At 49.0% G+C, this 27,065-nt stretch overlaps 1 protein-coding gene across 9 annotated transcripts in view; it reads right to left on the bottom strand.

Annotated features, from left to right (window-relative positions):
• EVA1C (eva-1 homolog C) overlaps positions 1–27,065 on the bottom strand; it is a 106,882-nt gene that overhangs the window by 55,439 nt on the left and 24,378 nt on the right. For 7 of the 9 annotated variants that reach the window (XM_070455155.1, XM_070455152.1, XM_070455153.1 and 4 more), the window contains exon 2: positions 484–607. The exons of 1 other annotated variant lie outside the window; for it this stretch is intronic. In XM_070455155.1, coding sequence (XP_070311256.1) covers positions 484–607 — 124 coding nt within the window. Of the gene's footprint in view, positions 1–483; positions 608–3,738; positions 3,936–27,065 lie in introns of all 9 variants that reach the window. One more of the 9 variants, XM_070455154.1, reaches the window with a different exon arrangement.

Here is a 27,065-nt window from a genome sequence, read left to right as displayed (position 1 = left end):
GTCGCACAGTAACTAAGCCCAGATGCCATGACCACTGAGCCTGTCCTCTAGAGCCTACTAGCTGTAACTACTGAGCCCCCGAGCCACAACTGCTGAAGCCCGAGTGCCCTAGAGCCCGCGCTCTGCAACAAGAGAAGCCACTGCAACGAGAAGCTGGTGCCCTGAATTGAAGAGTAGCCCCCTGTTCCCCTCAACTAGAGAAAGCCTGCATGCAGCAAGAAAAAGCCCGCCTGCAGTAACGAAGACCCCAGCACAGCTAAGTATATGAAAGAATTAAAAAGCAAAAAACTCAGAGGGTTGCAAGAACATACACAGATAAGTGTGCCCACACATGAGGCTGGGACCCTGGCATTTCTATTAACAAGAGTTTCAAAGTGGGACGAATGCCAACTGGTCCACTGGCGGAGCATTCTCATCAGGCTATGAATGAAACCGAGAGCCCACACCCCCCCCCACACTCTGTCCCCCTCAGCAGTTACTTACTAGGTTGGCATTTAAAGGAGACCAGGAGGTATTTACTGCTTCCTGGACAAAGGTCAGGTCCAAAAACACGGCTATTGACCAGGAGGTGGCAGGCCCGCTGGTTCTGACACTCGTCCAGCACCTTCTAAAAGGAGGGGGTAGAAAAGGGACAGACTTGAGAACCACACGCAGCGTCTGCGGGACCCCACACCTGCGCTGCTCTGGAGGGAGGGGCGCCTGCCTGCCTGGCCTGGGGCTCACACTTAAAGCCTTCACGCTGGTATCAGCTGAGTCTATGACGGACACACCCACACGGGACTGATCAGATTGGCTCTCTGTCTCCCCATCGCTCCTCACAAAAGAATATCTGCTCCAACAGTGCCAGGCCTCCCACAGAAAACCAGTCTCCAATTAGCCTTGCCTGGCTCCACTACTGAAGTTCTAGCAAAAGAGTGACATTGCGGTGGCTCCTGGGGACATAAGCCATATCAAGGTAGCAGAGTGTGGACTGGAAGAAACACAGATGTCCACCCCTACCCACCACTGCTGTGTGAAACAACCACAGCTACACATCCTTAGAAACACCCAACATGGGTCACAGGAACGGTCAGCATTTGGAAGACTTCTGGGCTTCCTTGGTGGCTCAGATGGTAAAAGAATCCACCTGCAAGGCAGGAGACCCGGTTCGATCCCTGGGTTGGGAAGATCCCCTGGGGAAGGAAATGGCTACCCACTCCAGTATTCTTGCCTGGAGAATCCCATGGACAGAGGAGTCTGGAGGGCCACAGTCCATGGGATCACAAAGAGACAGACACGACTGAGCAGCTAACACTTCCACTTGCAGGTTTTGGAAACCCCGACCCAAATACAGGTCAACACATGAAAATTAAAAAGCTGGTCCTCACCCTCACCAACCTCAAGGACACAGGACCCACCCACTTCCGGGCAGTATCCCACCCAGCGAACACTCCGGCTTGCTGTTGAGCCTCTGGCTTTAAACGCTTTCCTTCAAACCTCTCCTGACCTTTCCCAGGCCGATCACACCTTTGTGAGTGAGTCTGCTCTGGGCAAGCTCGGGGACCACCCACCACTGGGTTGCAGGTGGGCCCCATCCCACTGCTGCCCTCTCGGTTCCCACATGGGTCAGGACCCCCGCCCATCATGAACACAGAGGTCCTCCACGCCAAGAACAGGAAAAACGCTCCCAAGAATCTACTTATTCCTGTTGGGCTGAATTTAGTGCCGATTCACAAGCCTGTCTAGAGTCTCCATGTTCTCACGGTAGCCCATGGAATATCTCCGCGAAGGATGCTGGCCCTACTGGGTATTCTCCGTCACTTTAGGGGCCTCACAGTTGTGCATAAAATCCGGGAGAATGCCCAGGGAAACCCCCAAGGACCCCCAAGGATGGTGCACATTCCTTGGCTGAGGGAATCATCAGCCCTTGCATGTTACAGCCACGGGACCCAAGGCAGCGCTCTTTCCGAAGTGTGTCAGAGCTGAGAGACGCTGTAGCCATTTAGTCAAGGGATGAGGTGGGATGGGCAGATGTCAACCCGTTCCCTCCCACGTCGGGCAACCGCCCTCTGAGGAAGCCCCTTGCGTCAGCTCTCAAACGCAGGTTAAAAGACAGAGGAAAGAATCTCTTAACCTCTGGAGGAAAAAGAGCAGCGCGCAGGGACGCTTCTGGCAAACGAGCTCTCCGAACAACATCCGGACTGTGTTTACAAATGCTGAGTCGTCGCCTGGTTATGGGAACATCCTCTTCCCTCGGGGTTGCCTGGCAGAGGCAGGCGCCCTGATCGGAGGATGAGGTTGGTGCCCGTGTGTGCCAGGAGTTCACGCCTCCCCAAGTAGGCACTTCCGCCCTGGAGGCACTGGCCACAGTTCTTCACAAGCCCAGGGGAGCGCCTAACACCAGGCAGGTGGGCTCGGGCTGAGGGGAGAGCCTGACACCAGGCAGGTGGGCTCGGGCTGAGGAAGGGGGACGTTCTCAGGGCATGGGGGCGGGCTGGAGGGAGGGTGGGGCACGCAAGGAAAGGAACTGCTCGTCTCCAGAAGAAGCATGTTGTCTCTCCTCAGGGCGTGGAAACCAGGGGATTCATTCAAACACATTTATGTGGTTTCTCGGTGGGTGTCTTCACCAATCACGTGACCACCCAGATACTACAGCGCTTGGCATGAGGCAATAAATAGTCCAGGCAACAGAAAAACCCTTACATTATCACATTAGGCTTGCTTCTCCTCTTCCAGGCTCAGGGAGAGCTGCGCCATGTTGAAGCTGATTTCATTTCTCCTCAGTCCTCTTCGGAAATTTACCTTTACCCTCATTTCTCACAACGGACAAAAATCAAGCTGACATCGAATTCACCAGCTACTCTAACTGCCTTGATGTCAACGGATTCATAGGGAACTTCAGAGTCATTAAAAAAAAAAAAAGTCCAAACCCAAGTGACTCCATAACCTTGGCCAACTAGTTATAGATGTTGAGGGGCCAGGAAAGCAAGATGGAGGTTGTTTGGATAACTGAAAGCAAGAATAGTCGAAAGTCATCATGGATACTGGGATTGGCCAAAAGAGTCCTTTCAGGTTTTCTGTACGCTGTTACAGAATAATTTGTTTTGACCTCCTCGTAGACCAAGTATTTCCCCAATGCCAATCAAAAAAAGAATGAGTCAGCTCCCCGCCTCCACCCCCAATTCCTGGTACTATCAAGAGTAAACCAGCAGAGACTGCTCAACATAGATCCAAACCAGAATAACACAATTATCTACAACTGGAGAAGCAACCCATAAAAAATAACAAAGATAATTATTGATATTTCTCTTCCTTGAGTGCATTCTCTAAGAATCTGACCATGACCTCTGATGTCTGCCTTGCGGTTTCTACTGAAGCAGGCATGGCCTTCCTTCATCTCCTGGGGGTGGGGTGGGGGGTAGACGGGCTGACGAGAGATGTTAAGCCTCGAGGTTGAAACCCAGCATAATGGTATGACTTAGCTTTATTGCAGGGAGCAGCGTGCCTTTGAATAAATTCATTCTGCAAGTGTATTAAGGGAGGGCTCCAATAAGTAGGCATTCTATATAGATTCAGAAGCAAAGAATAGCTCACTTGCCAAATTCGTGATCTGTCTACACGGAGATTTTCAGGGATCAGGTTTGCTTGGAGTGAACTGTGGAATCACAAATATATACACAGAGAGAGGGGACAGACAGGCAGAGGCAGAGAAAGAGAAAACCATTTTGTCATCTTAGAACATCTTAGGAAAGGCAATACCTGCAGTGTGGTGGGCACCACACAGGTTAGGCTGTCTTCCCTCTGGGAGGCAGGCTGCTGCGGACTACACTTTTGGTAATCTTGCCCATAAAATGCCGACTGGACACTTATCGTGGAATGCCGAGGACACTGCAGATTCAAATGGTCCCCGTCACAGGCATAGGCGGTGTGGTTTTGCAGGAGTTTGGTTAGGTAACCTGGAAAATATTCAGCTGGGTTACAAGGGGTATAGGAGTTCACCACTCCTTCAAGGATTTCAGAGCGGGAGGACCTCGGCTCCCCTGGGGCGGGGGCTGGGCAGTGAGGAAGGTGTGGGCGGAGCTTCCTCCGTTGTGGGCGGGGATTTCTATGCTATGGGCGGGGCTTACTCCCATGCTCCCCGGGGACACAGTATCATCAAAAAGGAGCCGGCTTTTCTGTCTGGGCTGGAGCCCTCGGTCTGGGCTGGCCCGTGGCAAGGCTCCGAGAGCGTGTTCCCTCCAGGAAGCACTGAAGGGCTGACCAGGAGGCAAGAAGTCCTGAAGCATCTCTATAACGTAGGAAGAAATGCGAGTGGGTGTCCCTGGGGCATGTAAATGCCTGTCCAAAGGGAGACTTGGCTTCTCTCTGATCTCCCACTAGCTGGGCCAGGCCTTCCTGGAGCGGGGGGATGCCCGTTTTATTTTAGGAAACCAGTCCTGGGCCAGCCTCTGTCCTGGAGAAGAAAGCAAGGCAGGCATCCTGCCTAGGGTAAGGGACTTCTCTGAAGGGAGCGGAGAGGGGATGGTGTGACTCGGTTATGGGTCCAATAGTGTCCCCCCCAAATTGACCTTCACCAGGAACCTCAGAATGTGACCTTGTTTGGACATAGGGTCACGGCAGATGTAATTAGTTAAGCTGAGATCAGGAGTGAGAAGGTCCCTGAATCCTATATGACTGGTGTCCTGATGAGAAGAGAAGGGACACAGGGCAGCAGTCATGTAAAGACTACAGTGATGTCTTTGCAAGCCAAGAACCTCCAGGGTGGTCAGGAGTCAATGGGAGCTGGAAGACAGTAGGAAAGATTCTTTTTTTTTTTAGTTAAAAAAAATATATATATATATATTATATATTTTTATATATTATATATATATATGTTTGTGCGTGTGTGTGTGTGTGTGTGTGTGTATATTTTTTTTTTTTTGGCTGTGCTGACAGTCTGTGGGATCTCAGTTCCCTGACCAGGGATCAAACCTGTGTCACCTGCAATGGAAGCTCAGAGTCTTAACTCCCGGACCACCAGGGAAGTCCCAGAAAAGATTCTTCTGAGAAACTCTGAAGACAGCACGACCCTGCTGACACCTGATCTAGACTTCTGGCCTCCAGAACTATGAGAGAATGTATTTCTACTGTCTTCAGTCATCCAAGTTCAGTCATTGGTTACAGCAGCCCCAGGAGACTTATACCGGCTCCCTGTCACCACACCTGCAGCGAGGCTGGCTGAGTCGAGAAGGCCTTGAGCTCGGAGGAGCTGTGGACGGCCTGGCAGGCACTAGCGGCCTGGATGTTTTCTCAGAAAGGAGGAAGGAAGGCTCATCTGAGATGCAGATTCCTTTCCTCCTTCTCACACCTCATGAGGTCAATCGCGAGGCGGCTGGGAGGGAAGCCAGGGACTTTCTGGGGAGGTGTGTGGGAGACGCTTTGGCAGTGTCGGCCTTCGAGGGGAGGAGGGGTGTGGAGGAAGGCGGCCTCCAGGCGCCCCAGTCCCCACTGGGACGGGCCGTGCTCAAGCTGCTCCTGGTTGGGTTTCAAAATCCTCTCTGAACCGTCATGCTTGACAAAAGGTGCCCAGTCCAGGTCCCTGAGCTCCCCTGACGGTCGCAGAGAAGGGACTGAGGTGCTCTGCCTAGATAGGCCCACCTGCCAAAGCACACCTGCCCACTGAAAGTGAGGACCGGGCGCCCTCCCCAGCGCTCTGCACTCAGCCCTTAGGTGTTCAGCTGTAATTCCTTTTCTCCTTCCCACCCACAACCACCATCATAAGATCGGCCAAGGAATCAGCCACCCCGAGGAGCAAAGTCTAGCTTCGAGCAGCAAAACTGCCGTTAAGCAGCAGGCCTGTGAGTCAGGGCTTCCCAGGTGACAATAGTGGTAAAGAACCCGCTTGCCAATGCAGTGGATGTAAGAGACGTGGGTTTGACCCCTGGGTCGGGAAGATTCCCTGGAGGAGGGCAGGGCCACCCACTCCAGTATCTTTGTTTGGAGAATCCCGTGGACAGAGGAGCCTGGTGGGCTGCGGTCCATAGGATCGCAAAGAGTTGCACACGACTGAAGTGATTCAGCATGCACGCATGCATTGTGAGCCAGGACCCTGCTTGTTGGAATGTTGTTGCTTATAAGGTGAACCCCTCGGGGCACTGAGAGGAACCAGGCAGAGACCCCTTGGTGGTCCTGGGGCCCCAGGTCAGTGTCATCCTGTAGGATGCACAGGTGGGCCCTGATGAAGCCATGATTTATGCAAGATTCTTTGTGAGGTCTTAGGATCCAGGGAACTCAGGGTGGTTCTGAGGATGCCCCCAGGCCAGTACCCACCCTGAAGCTTCCCAGGCTGGTACTATCATCCTTGGGTCTCTTCGACTTTGTCAATAAAATGTTCTTGTCAATCATACCCCATCCTTCATGGGGATGCTCAGCTGGCTGAAATCTTAAATCAGTTCTGGGAGCATGACCTCAGCTTAGTGTTTATGATCTGTCTGAAAGGCCATGTGTTACTCTGGTTAAATGAAGGTGATGTTAAGGCCCTGGGGCAGATTGAGCCACAAGACCAAAGGGGCCTGATTCCCAGATTGATGAAGTGAGTTGCTGCTTGCTGCACAGACTGTCATGTGAGTGAGAAAGAAAACTTCTGCTGTGTTCGGACTATCACCTTTCATCACCCAATTTGTCATGTGTTAATAGTTTGTCTTCAGGAAACAAACTTGATCTCCGTGGGACTGTTTGCATCAGAATACAGCCAGATGCAGAGCAGTGGCCAAAGCCTCCCTGCCACCATCTTCATATCCTGAGAGTAATGTTCTGGAGACATAAGCTCGATGCACAGAATTGATTAGCGGGAGGTCTTTCCGGCCCTCTTGCACTTTGAGGAGAGAGGGGAGCCTCCTTCCCGATACATCAGTTCTGACACTCTACAAGTTCAGCAGTAAAACTTGCTCTAGACTCGGTCCAATTCCTTCTTTGGAAACCTAGGCCTGAGTCCAGCAATGGAACATTATTCAGTCCTTGGACTGCAAGGAGATCAAACCAGTCAATCCTAAAGGAAAGCATCCCTCAATATTCATTGGAAGGACTGACACTGAAGCTGCAGCTGCAGTACTTTGGCCACCTGATGTGAAGACTGACTCATTGGAAAAGACCCTGATGCTGGAAAAGGTTGAGGGCAGGAGGAGAAGAGAGTGGCAGACAATGAGATGGTTGGATGGCATTGCTGATTCAACGCACATGAGCTTGAGCAAACTCTGGGAGATAGTGGAGGACAGAGGAGTTTGGCGTGCGACAGTCTACGGGGTCACAAAGAATCAGACATGACTTAGTGACTGAACAACAACAACAAAAAGTGAAATGAGCTATGAAGCCACAAAAGACATGGAGGAAATAAGACGTACGTGATTAGGTGAAAGAAGCCAATTTGAAAAGGCTCCGTACTGCATGATTCCAACTACATATCATTCAGGAAAAGGTGGAACTATGGAGACAGTGAAAATATAAGTGGTTGCCAGAGGTTTGCGGGGGAGAGAGGGATGAATAGGTGGAGCACAGAGGAACGGTGGGGTGATGAAACCATCAAAGGAGGCCCAGCATCAAGAGAGACCCTTAGTATGGACTACGGACTCTGGGTGGCAATCTGGTGTCACAGCAGGTTCCTTGGTTGTGACAAGTTCACCGCTGGTGTGCGGTGTGTGGGATAAGTGGGGGAAACTGTGGGTGAAATTCCTGAACTTTCTGCTCAATTTCGCCGTGAACCTAAACCTTCTCAGAAAGAAAGTCTACTTAAAAGGGAAAAAAATCTGGACTTCCCTGGTGGTCCACTGGTTAAGACTCTGCCCTTCCATTGCAGGGGGCACGGGTTTGAGCCCTGGTCAGGGAAGTGAGACCCCACATGCCATTTGGTGTGGTCAAAAGAATTTTTTAAAATAAGATAATACGAAACATTTGTATGCAGTAAAAAAAAAAAAAAGGAAAAAGTTTAAAAACCACCCATGTATCCCCAGGATAGCATGACCTTAGGGAAGAGAGGGTTAGGTGCCAGGGAGGGGACATAAGGGGGAGCGTATGTGAACTGGCAAAGCTCTTTCTTTACGTGAAGGGTGGCTAGGCATTTCACTGTGTTCTAAGTTCACCTGGCTATGCACTTAGGATCTGTGCAAGTTTTAGTTTAATGTTTGTTTAAAAAACCTTTACCTGCAGCTTCATGACCAATACTTTATACTAATAAAGAAAGTCTAAGAAAAGCCCTTAAAACTATCCTATGCCTCTATCTCTAACTCTGCTTGTTGTTTAGCCGCTAAGTCGTGTCCCACTCTTTGTGACCCCATGGACTGCAGCCTGCCAGGTTCCTCTGTCCATAGAATTTTCCAGGCACGAATACTGGAGTGGGTTGCCATTTCCTTCTCCAGGGGATCTTCCTGCCCCAGGGACTGAGCCCACATCTCCTGCACTGGCAGGCAGACTCTTTACCACTGAGCCACCTGGGAAACCCGACTCTATGCTTACCATGATGCAAACCTGTAGTCTGTAATTTGAGACTCTGCATGACATTATCCACCTGAAAGGAGAACCCTGAGCTGATGGTCTAACAGTTCTTGCGTCAGAGATTCCCTTATGAAAGTTAATAAATGGAAATCTAGGAAACGCTCGTGAGGACCGGCCATCTGCCTAGCCACCTCATGGGCCCCAGAGGTGCTTTCTGTGCCCCATTCTGATTGGCTGTGTCAGAAGCTGCTAAGAGATCAAAAGAAGGACAGTTAGAACTACCACTGCTTTCAGCAACATAAGGGTCATCAAGGATCACTTTAAGGGGCATTTGGGATGATGAGTGGGTAACAGGAGCTTGTTTAGAAAAGGTTCAAAGTGGGCAGAAATTAAGAAAATGGGGACTTCCCTGGTGGTCCAGTGGTTAAGAATCTGCCTTGCAATGCAAAGGACGTGGGTTCAATCCCTGGTTGGAGAACTAAAATCCTACATGCCACAATGCAACTAAGCCCAGATGCCACAACTACTGAGCCCATGAGCTGCAACTAGAGAATCCGCAGGCTGCAGCGAAAGATTCTGAGTGCTACAACTAAGACCCCACGCAGCCAAATGAATAAATAAAAAATAAGCAAATGGCTCACCTGGTAGACAGAAGAATCCCCCGCAAATGTCCACAGAATCTAAATATGTTACTTTACATCACAAAAGGGATTTTGCAGTTATGATTAATTTTAAGATTTTGAGATGGCAAGACACCTTGGATAACCTGGGAGACACCAATATAACTCCAAGGTCCTTATAAGACGGAGGCAAGAAGGTCAGCGTCAGAGGAAGGAGGTGTGGCCACAGAACTAGAGGTTGGAACGGAGCAGCCATGAGCCAAAAATGCAGGCAGTATCTAGAAATTGGAAAAGACAAGGAAGCAGATGGTACCCTGAAGCCCCCCAAAAGAACGCAGCTTTGCCAACACCTTGATTTTAGACTTCTGACCTCCAGAGAGACCAAGCCTATGCTGGGTGAGGAAACTAAGAGTTTGTACAGATGACCCTTATAATGACTTGGTAAAGGTGAGGAGAGAAATAAGGCTTAGTCATAAGAACTGATGACCAGGGAGAGACTTTTCAATAATTACGATTGGGTTGAGGTTGGGAGAGAACCTATGTATGTACATGTGTGTGGGTATAAATACACAGGCACAGGAGTCCGAGGTCATATTTAAATTACATTTCTCACTGTGGGTTAGGATCAGACAAATCTGAAAGGTGGTGTTAGCAAGAGAGATCTTGAAATGATGAACTGTGGGCTCCAAGCTAAATATAGGTGAGGCAGGACTTCACTAGAGGTCCAGTGGTTAAGAATCCATCTGCCAGTGCAGGGGACATGGGTTCGATCCCTGGTCCGGGAAGATCTCACATGCTGAGGGTCAACTAAGCCCATATGCTAGAACTACTGAAATCCAAGCACCCAGAGCCTGTGTTCTGCAACAAGAGAAGCCACCACAATAGGACGCTGAGAGTAGCTCCCAGTCACTACAATTGGAGAAAAGCCCGCTGGGAACAGTGAAGATCCAGTGCAGCCAAAAAATCAATCAACAAGTACATTTAAAAAAATAAACCAAGAAATATAGGGAAAGAGACGGTCACAGGAGAGGACCAGGGGAACACAGGTCTGCTGAGATCCACCAAGGTCAGAGTGGGGGCAGTCATACCAGCAAGCTGGAGGGGGAGGACAGCTTGATCAGAAAAGTTGCTTGATCAGATTCCAAGGTGGAACAGTTACAAGTGATGGAAATGGCCATGGCAGAGGGTGTAAGAAGTCAGTGTAGGAAAAGGTTCTTGGGAAAGAGGACCCCAGGAGCTGGGAAGATGCCCTCTGGATCAGACATCTCACAGGAAAAGGTAGGAACTGTGGGGGAGCAAGAGTCCACTGCCAAGGCTGACCTTGAACAAAGGGCAGAGAGCAGATGACCTAAAGCCCCCTCCAGCGTGCAATCACCTTCCCCACTGAGCACACCCACTCTTTCCAATGTGTTGGGTTGAGTCAACACATTACTGAGTACCTTACTTCATTCAGGATGGGCCTCCCAGGTGCCTCTAGGGTTAGAAAGGACCCACCTGCCCGTGTAGGAGATGCAGGAGACGCAGGTTCCATCCCTGGGTTGGGAAGATGCCTTAGAGGAGGAAATAGTAACCCACTGCAGCATTCTAGCTTGGAGAATCCCCATGGACAGAGGAGACTGGTGGAGCCCATGGGGTCACAAAGAGTCAGACAGGACTGAGGCGACTCCCCACCCCCCCACCATGCAGTTCAGGATGCACTAATGAAAGCCACAGACAGGGTGGCTTATGAACAGTGGAGTTCATTTCTCACAGTTCCGGGGGCTGGAGGTCCAAGATCCAGGGACCAACAGAGCCACGTTCTGGGGAGAGCCCTCTCGCTGACCCACAGATGGCCTCTTCTCGCTGTGGCAGGGCCAGGGGCACTCCATGGGTCTCTTCCGTAAGAGATTCATGGGATTAGTGAATCCCATCCACAAAGGCTGGGAAAGATTGAAGGCAAAAGGAGAAAAGGGCGGCAGAGGATGAGATGATTGGATAGCGTCACCGACTCCATGGACATGAACTTTGGCAAACTCCGGGAGACAGTGAGGGACAGGGAGGCCTGGCATGCTGCAGTCCATGTGGGCCTAAAGAGTCGGACACAACTTGGCGACTAAATGACGATTCATGACTTAAGCTCCACCCTTGGCCCCACCACTTAATGCCATCCCTTTGGGAGTTAGGATTTCAGTATTGGGGTGGGGGTGGGGGCAGGGAGGAGGGGAATACACACACATTCAGACTGTGGCACTTAGCTTCCCCCATACCTTGGTTTCTTGGCTGGGATCCTTTAAAAAAATTAATATAACAATCTAATTTTATTTAATTTGTGTTGTTTCTTATTTTTTTGCCCCTCCACATAGCATGTGGGATCTTTGTTTTCTGACCAGGGATCAAATCCGTGCCCCCTGAATTAGAAGCACAGAATTTTAACCACTGGACTGCCAGGGAAGTCCCCAGATGGGATCCTTTTTAAAGATGCAGCTTTTGTTAACAGTTCTATATGGATCAAATGCCCCATCATGTTGGGTCAGTCAAAAACGCTTTATGTGTTAATACTCTCAGCCAGCGTTTTCACTGTCTGATTGCCTATTTGTGGGCAAATATTTACTACTCTGAAAGAAGGCAAAAGTGCACACTCTGTTAAGAAATCGCTCCTCGGAATCTGGAATGTCCTGGAAATGCTCCCTTGACCCTTGTTTAGACTGGGGGAGAGGGAGCAGTGGGAAGGTGTCAGCTCTTTTCCCTGGTAGGCAGCAGAAACTCCTACAGCCCGGCCACAGCTCGCACCTTCCACAAAGGCACGTCCAGAGAGGCTTCGGCTGGGCAAATCTTAGCGGAGTTTAGATAAAGGCTTTGATGTTTTCCTGTTTCTAAAGGTGGGTGACAGGTTTATGGGAAAGAACCTCTAAGAAGAACAGAAGCTCTCCTCCATCTTCAGAAAGACCCAGGGAAGACATTCTTGGAATCATCATGCCCATTGCATTTCCAAGGAAAAAAACCCATTTATACACAAGTAATCCAGGGAGCCCTGAAGGACCAAAATGTAAATGACGGATTTTCAAAGAATCAGGGAGCCAGGGAGGGCAGGGGTGGGGGGGAGCTGGAAGGCAAAGTGGGGAGGAGCAGGTGTTATGCTGGGGGGAAAGAAGGGTCTATCCAAATTAAGGCTTCCCAGGTGGTAAAGAACCCTTCTGCCCATGAAGGAGACGCAGAAGATGTGGGTTTGATCCCTGCGTCAGGAAGATCTCCTGGAGAAGGGAATGGCAACTCACTCCAGTATTCCTGCCTGGGAAATCCCACGGACAGAGGAGCCTGGTGGGCTACATTCCATGGGGTTACAAGAGTCAGACACAACTGAGCGAGTACGCACCCAAAATTAACCTGGGAACATACGCGATAAACCAAGGCAAACTCTTCTTGCCCTTTAGGACTCCGAATCACAGAGATCCCTCTGTGTACTGGGATGTGAAGAGGGACATATAGGTGGAATCTCACCCACATGTTTGACCAGTCCCCCCCCCCCAACTTTTTATTTGCATGAAGCATCTGAGGGTTACTGATAAGCACATCATTCTGAAAGGAACATCCACTGTGTCTGTAAAACATGGTCAGAGCTAAGAGGTGGATCTAACTTAGATAATTTCAGAAGGCATTTCAGAATCCCAAACGGCTGGAACGTCCTCATCCTGAGGCCGGGGGATGGGGAAGCGGGAGGAGCACAGAGGATTAAAAGCCCCGAGGCCAGGGTCCAGGCTGGGATTAGGGATTAGGGCAGGGTCCAGCCTGGGATTATGGTGAGTGACTGTGACCATCCCCTCTCAGAACTGGTGGGGACAGTATCTGCCATCACCCAAAAACCACTGCCTGACACTAAGGTATTGCTATCATAAAGTAAATCTTTTTTTTTTTTTTAAGATTTCCTTTTTCTGTGTGTGTGTAGACCATTTTTAAATTCTTTACTGAATTTGTTACAATATTGTCTCTGTTTTATATTTTGGTTTTTTGGCCACAAGACATATGGGCTCTCAGGAATCCAACCAAATTGAAACCACATCCCCTGCAGCAGAAGGCGAAGTCTTAACCACTGGACCACCAGGGGAGTGAGTCCCTACCACACAGTAAATCTTGAAGAGCATGGATTTACTCAGTGCTCTCACTGATACAAGGCAAATCACAAGACCAGCCAGACCTCTTTGCTCTGAGCCCCAGTGGTTAGACGGTCAACTCAAAAACAAGCCCCAGTGGCAGCCGTCATGCAATGTCCAGAAATGTCAGCAAGGCCACTCGCTGAGCTTGGAGGGAAAAGAAAAACTTCCTCCCTTCTTTTCTTCTCCTCTTTCCTTCTTGTTTTTCTTTTTTTACTTCTTTTAAATAAATAAGGTTTAAGAAGCCACTAATATTTAGTAGCTCAGGGCTAAAGAATCCTTCTGCCAATGCAGGAGGCTCGGGTCCAACCCTGGGTTGGGCAGATCCCCTGGAGGAGGAAATGGCAACCCACTCCAGGATTCCTGCCTGGGAAATCCCATGGACAGAGGAGCCTGGCGGGCTACAGTCCATGGGGTCGCAAAAATTCAGACACAACTTAGTGACTGAGAACACACACAGTATTTAGAAGAGACCAAACACGCTTCAGATTCTTCTTTTTATTCCCCTAAAGCCAGAAGCCCTCCACTAAAGTCCAAATTTCCCAAGGGCTGAGGTTGCCTGAGTCAGTCCAAGCTCAGGATGTAAATACACCCCTCCCCGGCTGCACATCCGCGTGCTCAAGTCCCCTAATCACCAGTGGCCAATTTCTCAACCTTACTTCTGGGAAGAGGATGGAATTCAACTGTATTGTCCTTGCTCCTCCCACCCCTCATTTGCTTAAAATAAAGCAGCACCCTGCAGTCCCTTAATGCTTTAGATAAGAGACTACACCCTTTGATTCACAAATATTCAAAGGTGTTTCTACACGTTTGAAGTTCTTTTCCAGAAAAGGGTATTTTTTTTTCTTTTGTGTTGGCGAGGGTGTTTAGAGAATTGGCTGGAGCATGAGGAGGGGGCGGCCCGCGCGGCTTTGGAGCGATGAGTCAGTGAGTCTGAGGACGCAGCAAAGGCCCCCAGTGGATAAAGGGCTCAGGGCTGGGCACTGCACCCCCAAGAGCATTGAGATCAAAAGGCACGTTTAGCCTTTAAGTCTCTTCTTCAGTGCCAGGTTTGGCACAAAAAAAGTTGACTCCAGAGCTTAATTAGGAGAACTAGAGAGATCGGGCGGTCTCCTAGATGTCTGAGAGGGAATCACAAAGACGGGGACGACAGAGGTAGCTATGCTGCTCTGAAGTGAGGCACTCAGATCCCGGTCCCGAAACAAAACAGCGGAGCACAGAGGTGAAGTGAGAGTCTAGGCAGGGCAGAGACAATACAGTTCTTCCCGAGCCCTGGGGACAGGCAGTTTTCCAGGTCTCCTGACGATATAGTGGGCCAGTGGGAAGTCCTGGCTAATAGCAAGAGGGCAGAAATGATGCTGGCGACTTGACGGCGGGGCGCTGGAGACTCCTCATGTGACCCCTACTCCCTCTGTCCCGTCTGCCGTCACACAGGGCAGAGAAAGCGGACGAGGACGGGGACCTCCCTGGTGGTCCGCTGGTTGAGAATCCACTCTCCAGTGCAGGGGACACGAGTTCGAGTCCTGGTTAGGGAACTAAGACCCCACATGCTGCGGAGCAACGAAGCCCGTGTGCCGCAACACCGAGCCTTCCAGATGCAACGCGTGAGCCCGCGTGATGCAAGGGAGATCCTGAGTGCCACGGCTGAGACCCAGCACAGACAAATAAATAAACGATTGTTTTCTTAAAAAGAGAGAGACAAGGACAAACCCTGAAGACCCAGAAGATGGGGAAAGCCCAGGATGGGAGGAACCGGGCGCCTGAACGAGCACATGCGGCACAGTCCCCTGCGTGTCCAGCCCACCAGACCTCGGCATGAGCAGGAGAGAGGGCTTTATCCTCATCGTCCCAGCGAGATCTGGCAGTCATGTGGGTTTCAGCAGCTAACCTACCCTGACTAATGCTCTGGCATTCTGTCACCTGGGACTTGTGTTAAGTAGGAAGCGTCTAGGTCTTTGAGGAGTATACCAAAACTTTTAGCGTTTTGGCGTTTATCTCACTGATTCGTGACGGTGCTGCTGACAACATTCCACATGACTTCCAATCCTCATTTAGGGGAATCATTGCGCTAAGGGCTCCTCTGGTGGCTCAGACAGGAAAGAATCTGTCTGCAGTGCGGGAGACCTGGGTTCAATCCCTGGGTCGGGAAGATCCCCTGGAGAAGGGAATGGCTACCCACTCCAGTATTCTTGCCTGGGGAATCCCCATGGACGGAGGAGACTTCAGGCTGCAGTTCATGAGGTCGCAAAGACTCAGACACGACTGAGCAGATGACACTTTCTTCGAGCGAAGACCGTGCTGTCCTCGAAGTGAGTTAAAGGGTGAAACGCACTGTGCGCTGCGCTTGGTCGCTCAGTCGTGTCCGACTCTTTGCAGCCCCCGCCAGGCACAGCACCCCACCAGGCCCCTCTGTCCATGGGGTTCTCCAGGCAAGAATACCACAGTGGTTGCCATTTCCTCCTCCAGGGGATCTTCCCAACTCAGGGATCGAACCTGTGCATTGGCAGGCAGACTCTTTACCGCTGTGCCACCAGGGAAGCCCCTGAGTTAGATTACTAAGGAGATAAAAAAAGGATTAGAGGTCTCACTGATTAGCCTACTAATCACCATTCTTCACGGTGCCACTGACTTTTGAAACTTTTAAAAAGACTTTCAGCGAAAGTGTGAAGCAGAGACTTAGTGAGCTTCTGTGGAATGCTCATTAAGCAGGCCAGTTTCCAGGTGCTGGTGAGTGTGGGAAGCAGATGGGACTGTGGGCAGAGTGGTGTGGTGCCCCAGAGTGCCGGCCCTGGATAAAAGTGCCAAAGCGCAGATGTGGAGGCCACAGGCTGGGAGGTAGGGAATTTGTGCTTTGAGACCCCTCAGGCCCAGTGCTTTTCAGGTGTGTTAAGCCTAACTCCTTTAGATCTCAGGTTCTCATCTGTGATACAGTGATGGACAGGGAGGCCTGGCGTGCAGTCGTGGGGTCACAAAGAGTTGGACACGACTAAGCGGCTGAACTGACTGATACCTACTTTATGGGCTTCCCAGGTGGCGCTAGTGGTAAAGGACCCACCTGCCAGTGCAGGTTAGACATAAAAGGCTTCGATCCCTGGGTCGGGAAGATCCCCTGGAAGAGGGCATGGCAACCCGCTCCAGTATTCTTGCCTGGAGAATCCCACGGACAGAGGAGCCTCGTGGGGTACAGTCCATAGGGTTGCACAGAGTCAGACACGACTGAGCAACTTAGCGCGGCACAAGCAGCTCGCACAGTGACTGGGCTTGTCGGTTTCATTCCCTGAGGACAGCATGAGTGTACACGGAAGCAGAGGCTGGAAGTCCAATCTCTGTGTTAAAGGGAGCCCCGAGACAGGCAAGGGCAAGCAGGCAAAATCCACTGCTCCCAAGCTCAGCCTTGGTTTGGAGTTAAGATTAAGCCATCTGGATGCAGAGTAGATGATGCCTGTTTTCACATTCTATAAAACTGCCCAAGGACAGGCTCATATTCACGATGAGGGTTATACCATTAATCATTTGTCCCCAGGTTTGAGGGTCCCATGGAAGCTTTTTTTATACACACGAGCCCCAAAAAGAACTGGCTGAGTGCTAATTTGGAAATATTTGCTGGCTTCTGATATATTCCTTTGAACCTACAAATTTAGAACATCCAGTTTTCTACCACTTTTTTCCAGCAAACTCAAACCATTACGTTCTCTTTGACAATAAAGCTGTTTGATTTTCTTCAGTTCAGTTCAGTTCAGTTCAGTTGCTCAGTCGTGTCCGACTCTTTGCGACTCTGTGGACCACAGCACGCCAGGCCTCCCTGTCCATCACCAACTCCCGGAGTCTACTCAAACTCATGTCCATTGAGTTGGTGATCTCATCCTCTGTTGTCCCCTTCTCCTCCCGCCTTCAATCTTCAATGCCTGATTTTCTTCAAAGCAAATAAAAACACTAATTTTTAAGAAGTTTTATTTATTCACGGCCGTGCTGGGTCTTCACTGCTGCACGTGGGCTTTTCTCTAGTGGCGGGGAGCACGGGCTACGCCAGTAGCGGCACGTGGGCTTCTATTGTTGCAGAGTACAGACTCTAGAGCGCAAGCTCAGTAGCTGTGACGCAGGGGCTTAGTTGATCTGAGGCCCGTGAGGTCTTACCGGATCAGGGATCGAACCCACGTCTCCAGCAGTGGTAGGCGGATTCTTTACCACTGAGCCACCAGGGGAGCAAGAAAAAAGAGACTATTTCTAAAGGCACATAACCTACAAAATTTTCCATGTTTGCCACTGTTTCAATAGCATATAAAGAAACCCCAAAGTGTATGTCATTAAAAATATTCTCAAATTTTGATCAATAATAATGGAGAAAATGGAAATCAGTTGCTAACATTTGACAAGAAAAGTGACAGCCCCCAGCTCTCTGTGACGTTTCCGCCCTGAGGAATGAACACTTTTTCATTTTCCATGAGTGCCACATGGCACCCAAGTTCCATTTATCCACTTCCCCTGGGCTTTGAATTCTCATATTTAATTCTGGTTTCCAACAATCACTCATTCAATGATCTCTTATTTTGTTAGTTTTTCTCCCTACATCTCCTTTTCTCTCTGCACACTGGTGCTCTGATTCACCAAACCGCATACTATCCTGTGTATATTCATACATATGAAGTGGGTTTTTCTGTGTGAAGCCCAGCTGTGTATTTATACATATGGATCAGGTCCTTATGCCTAAGCATTTGCCTACATATGTCAATCCATTATATGGCTTTCAACTCCACTCAAACAAAAAAATCTAAAGTTTGTGTAAGATCGAGGCCCCCCTCCACTGCCTACCTGACTTCATCCTTTATTTATTTGGCTGTGCCGGGTCTTAGATGTGGCACAGGAGATCTTTAGCTGTGACATATAAACTGTTAGTTGCGGCATGTGGAATCCAATTCCCTGACCAGGGATCAAACCTTGGCTTCCTGCACTGGTAGCATGGAGTCTTAGCATTTGAACCACCAGGGAAGTCCCTGACCTCATCCTTATAGCTCTCTCCCTCAGCTCTGGCCACCGTGGTCTTCTTGTTTCTCAAAACTGCCAAGGACACTCCCTCCTCAGGACCTTTGCTTTGGCCATTCTGTTCACCAGAAAGCGTCTTCCTTCTAATATCCACTTTTCCCTCCCCGCTTCATCCTGCCCTTGGTGCAAAGGTGACCTCCTCAGATGGGCTTCCCTGGCGGCTCTGAGACGCAGGCACTGCCTGCCCCCAGCCGTGACCCTGCCACCTTCCACTCCGTGCAGACATGCTGTCAGTTTCGCCCCTTCTGCATGTAAGCAGGAATACTGCTTTATTAACTGCTGTATCCCCAGAACCTAGAAAGAGTCTGACATACAGTCGGAAGGCAATGGATAGCTTTTAAATGAGTGAGAGAGTAAGCCCAGCACAGGAAGACCAAAGGAGAATGCCTGAGTAGTAGATTCTGATTAATCCTCATAGCGCTGACATCACCCAGTCCTCACAAATCTTGCTAGGTAATTGTGCTGGCAATTTTAAAGACCTATATTCCTAAGGGAATGGGCCTCAACACGCCCACGAGCAGGATGTGAGCAGCCTGCCCAGGCAACCAGGTGCACTGGTATGATAAGGCTAGTCCCCACCACGTGCTCCCCTGAGTTTGACCTCACTTCAATTCAGTTCAGTCACTCAGTTGTGTCCGACTCCTTGTGACCCCATGGCTGCAGCATGCCAGGCCTCCCTGTCCATCACCAACTCCTGGAGCTTACTCAAACTCATGTCCATCACGTCGGTGATGCCATCAACCATCTCATCCTCGGTCATCCCCTTCTCTGGCCTTCAATCTTTCCCAGCATCAGGGTCTTTTCAAATGAGTCAGCTCTTCGCATCAGGTGGCCAAAGTATTGGAGTTTCAGCTTCAACATCAGTCCTTCCAATGAATATTCAGGACTGATTTCCTTTAGGACTGACTGGTTGGATCTCCTTGCAGTCCAAGGGACTCTCAAGACTCTTCTCCAATACCACAGTTCAAAAGCACCAATTTTTCAGCCCTCAACTTTCTTTATAGTCCAACTCTCACATCCATTCAAGACCACTGGAAAAAACATAGCCTTGACTAGACGGACCTTTGTTGCTAAAGTAATGTCCCTTCTTTTTAATATACTGTCTAGGTGGTTCATAGCTCTTCTTTCAAGGAGCAAATATCTTTTGATTTCATGGCTGCAATCACCATCTGCAGTGATTTTGGAGCCCCAAAAGATAGAGTCTGTCACTGATTACACTGTTTCCCATCCATTTGCCATGGAGTGTTGACCGAGTGTCATTCAAACACACCAAGAAGACCCCTTGGGACTTTGTCACGTTCCCCACCTTGACGTCCAGTGAAGACACTTGCCCACGGGTCCTCTCTCTCTCCCGACTCCCCACCTGCTTGGCCAAGCTGTTCCCGGGATGCTTCTCCCACGTGGCCCCCTATGTGGTGGGCCACGTGTGTGTGCTGTGTGCCCAGTCATGTCTAACTCTTTCACAACCCCGTGGACCGTACGTAGCCCACCAGGCTCCTCTGTCCATGGGATTTTCCAGGCAAGAATCCTGGGATGGGTTGCCATTTTCTACTCCAGCGGATCTTCCCGACCCAAGGATTGAACCCAAGGCTCCTGCAAATCCTGCATTGCCAGGCAGATTCTTTACCACTAAGCCACCTGGGAAGCCCGTGGTGTACTATGCCTCCCTCCTATAGGACCCATATGTGTAACCAATCCTTTAGCTTCAAGTAATTTCCATGGCTATGTTGGTGTGATCCTTATAAAGCCCAGAAGAAGGACTTTATCAACTGCTTATGACACACAAAAAAATTATATATATACATATATGCAAATATTGGGCTTCCCTGATAGCTCAGCTGGTGAAGAATTTGCCTGCCATGCAGGAGACCCCAGTTCGATTCCTGGGTCAGGAAGTTCCCCTGGAGCAGGGATAGGCTACCCACTCCAGTGTTCCTGGGCTTCCCTTGTGGCTCAGACGGTACAGAATCCACCTGCAATGTGGGAAACCTGGGTTCGATCACTGGGTTGGAAGATCCCCTGGAGGAGGGCATGGCAAGCCACTCCAGTATTCTTGTCTGGAGAATCCCATGGACAGAGGAGCCTGGCGGGCTGCAGCCCATGGGGTCGCAAAGAGTCATACACAACTGAGCGACTAAGCATGGCACAGCAGATGCATATATTACGGGTTTCCCAGGTGGCTCCCTGGTAAAGAATCCGACTGCCAAGCAGGAGACACAGGGTCGATCCCTGGGTCGGGAAGATCCCCTGGAGAAGGAAATGGCAGCCTACTCCAGTATTCCTGCCTGGGAAATCCTATGGGCAGAGGAGCCCGGCAGGCTACAGTCCATGGGGTCACAGAGTCGGACACAACTTAGCAATTAAACCACAACACCATACATATGTTATATATATGTGCCTATGGATATACACATATACAGACAGAAAGAGAGAAAGATAGGAATCAATTGATTACAAATTGTTCTAAATGGGCTGTGTCACACTTGAATTACAGTTGTATGACAACACTCAACTATTTTACTTTTCAACAATCTGCAGGAGCCTCTCTGTGCCTTTCCAACCAAAGATTTCACATCCTACAAAAACGAACACTTTATTCAGTAACCAGGTACCCAGCCCAGAAAGTTATTCAGCCAACACCATCTGGATTCGAGTTGTTTAAAAGTAACTGGATCAATCCCCATTTGCCCAAAGCATTTACACGGAAAGCTTTTTCTTTTCTTTGGGGTGCAGAGTAACTCCCAAACTACAGAGCCACTTGGCGATTAAGGCAGGATGGAGGTGCATTTGATAACTTAATGCAACTTTTTACCAGCACTTAAAACTCAGATATGAAATCTACACTTGATCTTTCCTGCTTGGAATTGGCCAAATTAGTGTCTGTATCCCCATGTACAACAAAAGCCTCTCAGAAACACTCAGGGAAGCCGACCAACCAAAGGGCCCAACACGGTCCAACACGAGCATGTGGGGGCGGGCAGGTGCCGCCTCCCCCTCGAGCCCCTCAAAACAGCCTTTCAGCTCCAGACGGTTATGTGTAGGATGATCAAGGTAGCCGTGATACGCTCAAGGTAGAAATGAGGACTTCAGGGCATGCCTTGTGAGCTTTCTCCAGTTAATTGGAAAATTATATAGTGATTTCACTGCTCATAATAATAAAACTTTTTCTTTTAACTTTAAAGATGATGATGACTGGTGAGCAGCACTATAAACCTCAGAAAGTTGTCTAGAAGGTTAAAATGACTGGACTGGATTTAGGGGCAGGGCAGATTTGCTGCACTTTTTAAAAAAATCTTTTTTATTGTGGTAGAAGTCATATAAGACATACTATTCTAACTATATTTAATTATACAGTTCAGCAGCAATAAGTACATTCATATTGTTGTGCAACCATCACCATCATCCAGCTCCTGAATTTTTCACCTTCTTCAACTGAAGCTCTGTCCCCATTAAACACTTAACTAACCCAGGCCCCTTCCCCAACCCCTCCACCCCACCTCTCCACTCCCCAGTCCCTGGCATCTACGAATGTATTTTCTGACTACCAATTTGACTATTCTAGTGAAAGTGTTAGTTGCTCAGTTGTATCCAACTCTTTGCGACCCCATGGACTGCAGCTCACCAGGCTCCTCTGTCCATGGGATTCTCCAGGCAAGAATACAGGAGTGGGTTGCCATTCCCTCCTCCAGGGGATCTTCCCAACTCAGGGACTGAGCCCAGGTCTCCCGCACTGCAAGTGGAGTCTGTACTGTCTGAGACACCAAGGAAGTAACTGTGTAGGTAGACTGAAACAGTATTTGTCTGCACCTACTGTATACTGGAATGCATTTTTAAGGCTAACGATATACGTTCTACAAACAGAAAATGAAAGTGTTACTTGCTCAGTGGTGTCCGACTCCTTGCAACCCCATGAACTGTAGCCTTCCAGGCTCCTCTATCCATGGGATTCTCCAGACAAGTGGGTAACCGCCAGTCCCTTCTCCAGGGAATCTTCCAGACCCAGGGATTGAACCTGGATCTCCTGCACTGTGGGCAGATTCTTTACCGTCTGAGCCACCAGACCGTACCTTTTCTCCCCCTGTACTATAGAGGAGGCCCTCACCAGCCATGACTGAACGTGTTTTGCTCCCTCGACAATTAACAAAACAAGAGCAGAGAAGTTTCTGAAACTTGCAACAGATGGCTCCAAGAGTCTGTCCTTAGGGAATCAGCAGGCTGACCGACTATATCTATTACAGCCTCCTGGTGGGTTTAACAGAGGATTTGGGGGCAGGTCATTTCGCCTCCCCCCTTCTTCGGTTTCACCCCAGTATTAAGGGAAGTAGCAGCATTTCTTCCTTTGTATTTTGCAGAAATGGGTGAGGCTGGCAAATGTAAAGAAATACAGGCGCCCGCACGATAATGAGACTGGTTGGGCCTTAATCATGACATTCATCCTTAATTGAGTCCCTGGCACACTCGCTCCTGGTGTAAACCCCCAATGGGCTCAGCTCCACTCAGCGGCCCCAAGGACTCACGCTTTTTTTTGTTCTCCTACGGGCTCCTTATTTACTCTTCCATGCCCTTCTCACACAGTGGTCACGTATGGATGTGAGAGTTGGGCTATAAAGAAAGCCGAGCGCCAAAGAATTGATACTTTTGAGCTGTGGTGTTGGAAGTCCCTTGGACTGCAAGGGGATCCAACCAGTTCATCCTAAAGGAAATCAGTCCTGAATATTCAGTGGAAGGACTGATGCTGAAGCTGAAACTCTAATACTTTGGCCACCTGATGCGAAGAACAGACTCATTTGAAAAGACCCTGATGCTGGGAAAGATTGAAGGCAGGAGGAGAAGGGGACGGCAGAGGATGAGATGGTTGGATGGCATCACCGACTCAATGGACATGAGTTTGTGTAGGCTCTGGGAGTTGGTGATGGACAGGGAGGCCTAGCACGCTGCAGTCCATGGGGTTGCAAAGAGTTGGACACGACTGAGCAACTGAACTGAACTGAGCTGAAGATATGGAAACAACAGATGAATGGATAAAGAAGATGTGGTATAATGTGTGTATATACACACAATGAAATTACTCAGTCATTGATAAGAATGAAATATTTGTAGCAACATGGATGGACCGAGAGACTGTCATGCTGAGTGAAATAAGTCAGAAAGAGACAGACAGACACCAGATGATATCACTTATATGTGGAATCTAAAATATGACACAAATGAATCTATCCATGAAACAGGAAGAGGATCAGAGACATAGAGAAGAGACTGGTCGTCACCAAGGGAAGGAGGGTGGGAAAGAGATGGGTTGTGAGTTTGAGACTTCAGATGCAAGCTGGTATATTCAGAACGGATAAACAACAAGGTCCTATAGGACAGCACATGGAACTGTATTCAGTGTTTTGTGATAGACCATGATGGAAAAAAGTATGACAAATACATTGATATACATGTATAACTGAATTACTTTGCTATGCAGCAGAAATTAACACAATATTGTAGATCAACCATACTTCAATAAAAAATTTAAAAACTAAAATAGAACATATTACTTCAAATAATGAGAACCAGTGTATTTCTACATTAGGGACAGAGCGCTAGCCTTTATATATAATTCAAACAGGCACAACTACTTTCAAGGATTGCCTTCAGAGCAAGAGCTTTGTCTTTGCTGAACACCCAGGTGGCTCAGTGGTGAAGAATCCACCAGCCAATGCAGGAAACACAGGAGACTCAGGGCGGATCCCTGGGTTGGAAAGACCCCCTGGAGGAGAAAATGGCAACCCGCTCCAGTATTCTTGCTTGGGAAATTCCAGGGACAGAGGAACCTGGAGGGCTACCGTCCATGGGGTCGCAGAGAGTCGGACACAACTTAGCGACTAAGCACACACACACATGCATGCACGTAGGGACCTCCCCGGTGGCCCAGCAGCTGCGAGTCTGCCTTCCAGTGCAGTGGACGTGGGTTCAATCCCTGGTCAGGGAACTAAGATCTTACATGCCTCAGAGCTGTTAAGCCCGTGTGCCACAACGGAAAATCCACTGCACAGCGACCAAGATCAACACAGCCAAAAATAAATTAATTAATAAAAAAAATAAAATTAGTCATTCCTCCTTTTTAAAATGAAATGTTCAACCTTTAATGGAAGCTTTGCAATGGAGATGGGAAAGGCTACCCACTCCAGTATTCTGGCCTGGAGAATTCCATGGACTGTATATATAGTCCATGGGGTCACAAAGAGTCGGACACGACTGAGCGACTTTCACTTCACTTGCCATGATTATCCTCATGACAGCTCTCTGACGTGTCAGGGGAGTGGTCCACTTTTGCTGACTCAAGAGATCTCTTGGCCCACTGGTGGTGGGACGGGGGTGAGTCCCCACTCTGACTCTTAACCTGAGTCTCTCCTCCAGGTTCAAGGGTGCTTCACGACCCCTGCCAGAATCCAAGACATCAAATAAAGGAGGAATCGCTCACTTCTTTATATCTGGTGGTGGAGGTAGTGGTTTAGCCACTAAATCGTGTCTGACTCTTGTGACCCCATGGACTGCAGCCCACCAGGCTCCTCTGTCCCTGGGATCCTCCAGGCAAGAATACTGGAGTAGGTTGCCATTTCCTTCTCCATCTCTATATATACTTTGTCATAATATTATGTTCAGAGTGATTTTATTTACTTATTTAAAATTTTTTGGCCTTACCACACAGCATGTGGGATCATAGCTCCCAGGCCAGGGTTCGAACCCATACCCCTTGTAGAGGAAGTGTGGAGTCTTAACCACTGGACCACCAAGGAAATCCCCCAGAGTGATTTTAACTGCTGGGGTAGAGGAGCACAGAGGGTGTCTGGTGGGAGGGGGGTAGTAATAAGGAACATGTGACTTACCCAAGAAGGAAGCAGGAAGGCTTCCAGATGGGAGGTGATGCCTGAAGAAAGAGCAGGCGGTAACCAGGTGAAAATGAGCTTCAGGCAGCAGGGGCACACATGCAGGGGCTCAAAGGAAACTTCTAGACCTTTGGCAAGGTCGGTGGACAGGGTATGAGGTCAGGAGCGAACTCTGGGGAAGTTAGCAGGGCTTCCCTAAGGAGTTTGAACTTACCCTGAAGTTTCGATGGGAGCCACTGAAGGCTCAGGTAGGCAAGTGATGCTGGTCAGATTTGCAATTCCAAGAAATCCTGAATCCAGCAGCCCATGTTGGAGGGACTGGAGAGACCCATGAAGAAATTCAGGTGACCACCATCCTACGGGGGGCCAGGATGAAGGCCTGAGCTAAGACAGTGGCAGGGGGACAAGGTTGGAGGATGGAGATCAGAGTCTACAGCACCAGTGTGCGACCTGAGCTGGGGTACAGAGCTAGCTCCACACTCAGAAGGGCCAGGCTCTCGGTTTAACGCTCTGCTGTGACCTCCTTGACAGTCTTAATAATTTAACCCTTGAACTTGTGTTTTGTAAATGAAGCCCAATGGGATAAGAGGCCATGAGCATGGGCAGAGGAGCTGCCCAGTCACTTGCCATCACACTGTCATAAAGTGTTTGAGATGTCCCGAGCAGAGAATTTCCAGCAGAAGTGACATCCCACCAGCAGAACTGAAAGTGAGCTTCAGGAAAGCATGTTGCATCTCCACCTGGGGAGGCAGACGTGCTGACAGAACCACATTCTCCCTTAGAACAGGGATGGCTCTGAATGAGGGAAGCTGGCTGGGACATCATAGGAAATCCGGACAACCCAGAAACCCAGCGTATCTTCTTATTCTTGTTACTGCCATGCATTAGCCAGATACTCATGCTGCAAATGAAGGCATAGAAGGAAAGGGGAAAGACAGAGATTCCCACAGCTTCTTTTCCTTTCAACCATTGCTTACATATCAGTAAGACGAGGTAGAGAGCAGTATACACACAAATGGGCAGTATATACACAAAACAAGAACGCATCATTTCTGTAATTCCATACACCTATTCGATGTTCCTATATTTGTATTTAAAACTAGCATCGCCTTATAGGAAGATGATCGATAAAATCCATGCTCCTAATTTATTTTATTTTTTTCCATTTATTTTTATTAGTTGGAGGCTAATTACTTTACATCATTGCAGTGGTTTTTGTCATACATTGACATGAATTAGCCATGGATTTACATGTATTCCCCATCCCGGTCCCCCCTCCCACCTCCCTCTCCGCCCTATCCCTCTGGGTCTTCCCAGTGCACCAGGTCCGAGCACTTGTCTCATGCATCCAACCTGGGCTGGTGATCTGTTTCACCCTAGATAATATACATGTTTCGATGCTGTTCTCTTGAAACATCCCACCCTCGCCTCCTCCCACAGAGTCCACAAGTCTGTTCTATACATCTGAGTCTCTTTCTCTGTTTTGCATATAGGATTATCGTTACCATCTTTCTAAATTCCATATATATGTGTTAGTATACTGTAATGGTCTTTATCTTTCTGGCTTACTTCGTTCTGTATAATGGGCTCCAGTTTCATCCATCTCATTAGAACTGATTCAAATGAATTCTTTTTAATGGCTGAGTAATATTCCATGGTGTATATGTACCACAGCTTCCTCATCCATTCGTCTGCTGATGGGCATTTAGGTTGCTTCTATGTCCTGGCTATTATAAACAGTGCTGCGATGAACATTGGGGTGCACGTGTCTCTTTCAGATCTGGTTTCCTCGGTGTGTATGCCCAGAAGTGGGATTGCTGGGTCATATGGCAGTTCTATTTCCAGCTTTTTAAGAAATCTCCACACTGTTTTCCATAGTGGCTGTACTAATTTGCATTCCCACCAACAGTGTAAGAAGGTTCCCTTTTCTCCACACCCTCTCCAGCATTTATTGCTTGTAG

The sequence above is a fragment of the Odocoileus virginianus genome, chromosome 25 (genome assembly GCF_023699985.2).
Source record: "Odocoileus virginianus isolate 20LAN1187 ecotype Illinois chromosome 25, Ovbor_1.2, whole genome shotgun sequence".
NCBI lineage: Eukaryota > Metazoa > Chordata > Mammalia > Artiodactyla > Cervidae > Odocoileus > Odocoileus virginianus.
The sequence above is the reverse complement of the archived record's forward strand: the minus strand, read 5'-3'. Positions and strand labels throughout refer to the sequence as shown.